Source organism: Artibeus jamaicensis, unplaced genomic scaffold (genome assembly GCF_021234435.1).
Source record: "Artibeus jamaicensis isolate MK-2021 breed Jamaican fruit bat unplaced genomic scaffold, CSHL_Jam_final contig_1715, whole genome shotgun sequence".
NCBI lineage: Eukaryota > Metazoa > Chordata > Mammalia > Chiroptera > Phyllostomidae > Artibeus > Artibeus jamaicensis.
In genome coordinates, this window is record NW_026521335.1 from 2,570,351 (window position 1) to 2,576,868 (window position 6,518).

At 46.7% G+C, this 6,518-nt stretch overlaps 1 protein-coding gene across 1 annotated transcript; it reads left to right on the top strand.

Annotated features, from left to right (window-relative positions):
• Positions 1-677: 677 nt before the first annotated feature.
• On the top strand, positions 678-6,223 carry S100A11 (S100 calcium binding protein A11). Its single transcript, XM_037143689.2, has 3 exons — positions 678-786; positions 4,277-4,429; positions 5,928-6,223. Exons 1-3 carry the CDS (start codon positions 784-786, stop codon positions 6,072-6,074), a joined length of 303 nt encoding a protein of 100 aa, XP_036999584.1. The 5' UTR covers positions 678-783; the 3' UTR covers positions 6,075-6,223.
• Positions 6,224-6,518: the final 295 nt, after the last annotated feature.

Genomic DNA, 6,518 nt, shown 5'->3' on the forward strand with positions numbered 1-6,518 from the left:
CCCACTCTCTTTCACGGTGTTGGAGGCCCTCTCGAAGCCATCATTTGATGGTCATAACAATCTTACAAAAATAGGGAAAGCAGCATCACCTTCTTCTATAAATAAGGAAATGGAGGTTCGAGGGAGTGAGGGGTTTTACCAAAAATATTGCAATGAAGTAACAGACTCAGGGTTAGAGCCCAGAGCTTCCGATTCTTAAGACAACTCCAACTCCGTTGCCAACTGCGCACAGAAAATGCCTATTCCCATGGGTCAGTTTTTAACTGCAGTAGTTTGGGATTTTGTTGTTGTTTAACAGTTGTCGGTTTAGAAAGAAGTTTCTATTAACTAGCTTCAGTGTGAAGGAACACGTATCTCTGCCTTCTAGGGAACTTCTACTCTGCGGTTGTGGCCCACACCCACGACGCACGTTTTTAAATGGCATCTTTCTGCGTTTCCAAGCTCGTACAAGGAAAAGACCCCCTCGCGATGCGGCTCCACTTCCCGGAGACGGCTAGGTAAAACTTTTAATTCAAAAAAAGTAGAAAGTCTTCGAGGTTCACAGGTCAAGGAAAGATACGTTCTTTAAGGCTCAAGTGGTTTTCCTGTGAATTTAAGGGAGGTTGTGGCTGGGCTGACAAGTCCTGATCTGCGCGCGGGGGAAGCGGAGGAGGGGGCGGGAGCAGTGAGTCAGGCGGGGGGCGGGCGGGCGGGGACAGACTGGAACCCGGCCGGCCCGCCCGCCGCCCAGAGATCCCTGCGCCGCTAGCCGCTCACAGCCTCCGCGCCTCGCTCTGCTCCAACATGGTAAGCCTGACTTTTTACGTCTTCCTCTGAAACAGAAAGAAAAGGCCACAGCACACTTTCCACCAGGTTCTATCTTTGATTTCTATGTGGACGTGGCAGGAAAAATCAATCGTGGGAGGGAATTTAGAAGAGAGGACGGAAGTCCAAAGCCCTAAGGTTCTACCTGGAATAACAGCCCGGGCGTGGCCACGGGAGGTTCTTTGTTTTCGGCGAAGATGGGCTCGGGCTGGGGACGCGGAAGTGCCCGGCGAGCCCCGCAGGGCAGGCGGTCAGCGGGCCGGCGCGGCGGGGCGGGGTCCTGCTGCTGCTGGAGCCGCGCGCCGCTGGGGTTGCGCGGCCGGGAGACAAGTTAAGGGCCGGGGTGGGGTTCTGTGAGCGGCACAGGTGGCCGCGGATCCCGCGGACCAGAAAGGGCACGTTTCAGAACTGTGGTCCGAACCTGGGAGAATCACGGTTTCGGTGAGCGCCCGACGAGCGGCCGAGACCGAGATGCCAGGCGCGGCCGGTCGGAGGAGCGGAACTTCGCACAGCCGCCAGGAATGTGGGAGGAGCCCGGCCCTGCCCAGGCGGTCCTCCTTTCCTTTCCTTTCCTTTCCACCTACAGCCTTTTCAAGCACTCTCTGCCCTACCACTTTTCTCCTCTTAGCTCCTGCCCTCCCCACCTTGAAGTCTCTAACTTTTCGATTAAGCCAACTGCAAACTCTACCTCCTGTTTGGTGAAGGGATCAGCAAACTTCCGCCCAGGGACCAAATGGGGTTTCTGTTCCCTACATAAGCTACCAATGGATTTTGCATTTTTTAATGGTTGAAAGAAAAATCAAAGGAAGAATAATAATTCCTTGAGACACGCAAAAGTTATATGAAAATCAAATTTCAGCGTCCACACCAAGTTTTATTGGCCCACGGCCATACCCATTCATTTATGAGGTGTCTGGTTGCTGGCCCACTACGAAAGCAGAGTGACAAGTCACTATGTATCACACTGGCCTCAGATATTTACCACGAGGCCCTTTACAAAACACATTTGTCAACCCCTGCGCTGGTGTGTCGATCATTATCCCCACCTCCTCTTTTCCTCTTCTTTCCATGCAAAACGGGAGAGTCATTATCACAGGGAAACTTGGAAAGGTAGAGGCAGCACCAGCAGGTGGTGAACCTGGCATGATTGCCCTAGAGAGGAGCAAGGTGGATGCCGCTGTGTGTCCTGGGAAGGGAGAGGGGATAATGGTTAATGAGAACTGCAATACCTGAGTCTTTTTCAAACATTACTTTTCTACATTCCTTTTTCTTTTCTCAAATGTTGAGTATTTAGTCTACATTTTTCAATTTCTTCACAGTATCCACTTACCATACTGTTTCTCCTTCCTGTCATGGTTCCCACCAAAAACAATCGTGAGGATGAAGTGAGGGGAGGCCTCCATGCAGGAGACAGGTTCTCCTCCCCTTCAGCCACTGCCCCACCTTGGGCAAAGCTGTCCTGTCTCTGGGTCTCCCTCCCTCTGGGCCTCCCTCCTTCGGAACTATCTCCAGAGACTCCTCAGCTCTACAAATTTTGCAATTCCATTTCAGCAATTTAATCATTGTGTTTCTTTTCTTTTCCTCTGGAAAATTACCTCTGCGGAGAAATGCAGAGATGTTAAGGAGAAAAAAAGTAAAGCAGAAGGCACTTTGAAATTAGAAAAGCAAAGCAATCTGAATTCCTCAAGGAAAAGGGGCAGAGGAAGCTTCTGGGAGTCAAAATAAAGTCACAAAGATTTGATCCCTAGTCTGGAACCTTCTACTCTATCTGCTACACCCTCCTAGCCAATCTTGTTCCTGTCATCTGACACTTTAGTAAGACTGAGATTTTAGTCCTGATAAGAAAAGCTGTTGTGTAAACACATGGTTTCTAAGCAATGCTATTCTGTTTCTCCCCCAACCCTGAACCTATCAGCACTTTTCTTTTTAAGAAAAGGTTCCAACCATGTGACTGTTGAAAAGAATCCACCTCTGAAAGAGTCCTTTAGAACCCACCTTCGGAAGGGCTTTATAGATTTCCCAAGATGCATTGGGTAGCAGGTACCTGACTGGGGTAGCAAAGCACTTAGAGTGATTGAGAGGTGAAAAACCTACAGAAAGAAGGGAAACAAGGTGACCCTCTGGCATGCAGCCTCAGGGCTTACATCAGTCCTTAGTGTCCTTAATTATGGGTCCTGAAAGCCTCCATCTCTGGGCTCCAGGAAGTAACAGTTACATCTCAAAAACAAATGAGTTGCCCTGGCTGGTATAGCTCAGTGGATTGAGCACAGGCCTGCGAACCACATGATTGAGGTTCGATTCCCAGTCAGGGCACATGCCTAGGTTGCAGGCCAGTTCCCAGCAGGGGACTCATGAGAGGCAACCATACATTGATATTTCTCCCCTTCCCTTCCTCTCTAATGATAGATATCTATCTAGATAGAGAAATAAATAAACAAAAAAAAAAAGTGAGCTAAGCGCTAAATTGCAAACCGACCATGCAAACCTCTAGACCATTGTTAATGGCCTGGGGGGAAAGCTCAGAGGAAGGGTGTGGCAGGGCAAGTTTTCCAGGAAGTCTGTAGTTGCTGCTCGTATCCACCAGGGGGAGAACAGGTCCTCACTTCTGGGGCCCGAGGTGCCCACCAGAATGAATGGCACAGGATTTGAATGTCCTGCTCCTGCTGGTGCAGCCGCAGCCGTGGTTCAGCTCTGTAGAAGCCACGGGAGTTGTGTGAGCAGCAACCTGTGAGCTTGCGTTTCAACCTTCCTGGTTTGAAATAACCAGAGAGGCTCCACTGGCCATTCCTGTGGGAATTCGTGGCATCTGGAAGTAGGAAGAGGACTGGAGAAAGAGACCTGGAGGCTGGGGTTTTTTAGGGGTGGCTCTGTCCATTCCTTTCTCATTCTTCCATTTCCTCATGTGTAAAATACATGGTTACTAACTTTCAAATATGAAAGCTGGTTTTGAACATCGAAAAAAATTCTCAGATCTCCCACCCCCTATATAATAATAGTGATGCTTTTAGTTTTCATCTAGAAAATGCATGAGTCCCAGGAATTCAGTGTTTCTTTAAAAAGAACTGCCATTTCATTCATCACAGTAGGCTCTATATACTCTTGGAAAACAGGAAAATTTTAAGTCTGTAGACAGTGGTTGGTACGCACATGGGTTTGCAGACGTGTAGTTGTACATATTTCCCATGTGTTCTAAAAATATCAGCGGACCCTGTCACCCTGACTCATCAAATATAGCCACATGCTCCATGCTTACACTGTTTCCCTTGGAATAAATATGACACATATGGGAGGGAAGCTCACAAAATGTGACTTTCTGTGCATATTAGGACCCTAAGCCCCCTAAAAAATGATCCAGTCATTTAGGAAACTGCTTTGACCCAAAATGAAGAGACGAGATTCTCTGGAGTGTTCTCTAACACTCAAGCCTTGGCATGTTGCCCTTGTCTGAGCCCTGAATTTTTTTTCTCCAAAGGCGAAAATGTCCAGCCCTACAGAGACTGAGCGGTGCATCGAGTCTCTGATTGCTGTTTTCCGGAGGTATGCTGGAAAGGACAGTAACAGCTTTACGCTTTCCAAGACTGAGTTCCTAACCTTCATGAATACAGAACTGGCTGCCTTCACAAAGGTATGGGTCCCAGCCCTCACCGCCCCTGACCCAGCCCCAAACTACCCAGAGCATGAACTAAGCCTGGCAGAATGGCTAGGAATGAAGGGCCAGCATCTGACCCCCGCCCCCACACTCCTGCCTCCTTTTCATCCACTCCAAGCCAAGGACCCAAGTACCAGCCTAGACTGAGCTCCCAGGCCTCAAGAGTGAGCTCTGAACAACTAGTAAAGGATCTTTTCTCCTCCTGTTCTTTGAGTAAGAAAAAAATCAAAGTTATCAAATTACCTGACTTAGGGATAACTTCTCTACCATATAGGGAAAAGAATTTGCAAAATGGTAAATGGCTTAATAGAAGTTTTCTCATTTGTCCCTCCACCCCAAAGCCTGTCCTAGAGGACAGCGCTGTCCAATAGAACCTGGTGCAGCGATAGAAAAAAATGTTCTATATCTGCACTACCCAATATGGCAGCTGCTGGCCACATGTGCCTGTTGATTTTCTAAATTAATTAATTTAAGTAGCCATATATAACCGGTGGCTGTAAATGTGTGTATGTACTGGGGGCTTGGATGAGTGGAGGATGCGGCTGATAGATAGGGCCTGCATCCTGTTTTCCCTCCAAGTCACTCTACCTTTGTGTATTGGGTTGGCCAAAAAGTCCATTTAGTTTTTTTCCGTAAAATAAAAGACATAGTTTTCATTTTCACCATTAACTTTATTGATTTGGATATTTTGAGTATGTCAGCTATCTCCCTCCCACTTTTGGTTTCTACTGGGTAGAGGCCAGAGTTGCTGCTAAACATCTTCCAGTGGATAAAGACAGCACCAGAGCAAAGAATTACTTGGCCCAAATGTCAGTAGTTCCAAGGAACTTCACAAGCCACTTCTGACACATTCAGTTAGTCACAGTACCTTCTCCATACGCTGCACAAATCAGTTTTTTTGTTTGTTTGTTTCAGTTGCGTTTTTTACCTTCCTTGAAATAGTAAGGCATGGTATACTGAAAATGTTACCTATTTTCTTCCATCTTCAGTATTAAAATGGCTGCACAAAAGTTCACCGATTTTGATGTCTTTTTTTTTTTTAGTGCACACCAATATGACAGCTGTCACAATACAGTCTAACAAAATTGTTTTCAATGAAGTTAAAGACTATGAAGCATTGTACAGAAAAAAATGTAACAGACTTTTTGGCCAGCCTAATAGTTTGTATATTGAAATTTCATGCAAAAGTTGAAAAAAGTGTTCCACTGTTTTTATAAAATTGAACAATCTCTGGTTGTCACATAAAGAACCCTGGACTAGGAGCCGGAAGACCTCAGGCCTTCCCCCGGGCAGGTTGTTCCACCCCTTTGAGTCTGTTTCTGTGTGTAAGTAGTGGGAATACTAGAATCCTTACCCTGTACTTTACACTCTGTAAGAATAAAATGTGGCAGCATATTTGAAAGCATTTTAGAAGGTACAATATAAAGGTACTATTAATATTATCATTTCATTATTGTTATTATTACCTTTGCAGAGCCAGAAGGACCCCGGTGTCCTTGACCGCATGATGAAGAGATTGGACGTGAACAGCGACGGGCAGCTAGATTTCCAAGAATTTCTTAATCTTATTGGCGGCCTGGCGGTAGCTTGCCATGAGTCCTTTAGCCGTTGTCAGAAATAAACCTGAGGAGCCCATGGAGCTGGCCTCCAGACCACCCCCTTCCCTTCCAGCTTCCCAGTCATCATCTCCTCACATACCCTGAGCACAGTGCATTCCCACCCCATACATGCCCCTCCTGCTGGTAGTAATAAAACATATTTTTTAAAACACGCTGGAGAGTCAGTAAATTTATACAAGAGATGGAGTAGAGTTGGCAGGGGGATGTATCTGTTTGCCCCTACTATAGGCATTGACAGGCTCTGGGGATACAGTCAACAAGATAGACACGGTCCCACCTTCACTGAGCTTACCTTCCAATGGCGGAAAAACAGTGAATGAATAGGTAAACAGGACTATGAGAGTATGATAACTCCTATGAAGGAAAAACTAGGAGGTGGTTTGTTCCATATTAAATGGGGGCTGGGAGCAGGGCAAGTCTGCTGAGATGACATCTGTGCTGAGATC

Coding starts and splice junctions, on each gene's coding strand:
- S100A11 (XM_037143689.2), top strand. Junction 4,430..5,927: donor AACTGGCTGCCTTCACAAAG/GTATGGGTCCCA, acceptor TTACCTTTGCAG/AGCCAGAAGGACCCCGGTGT.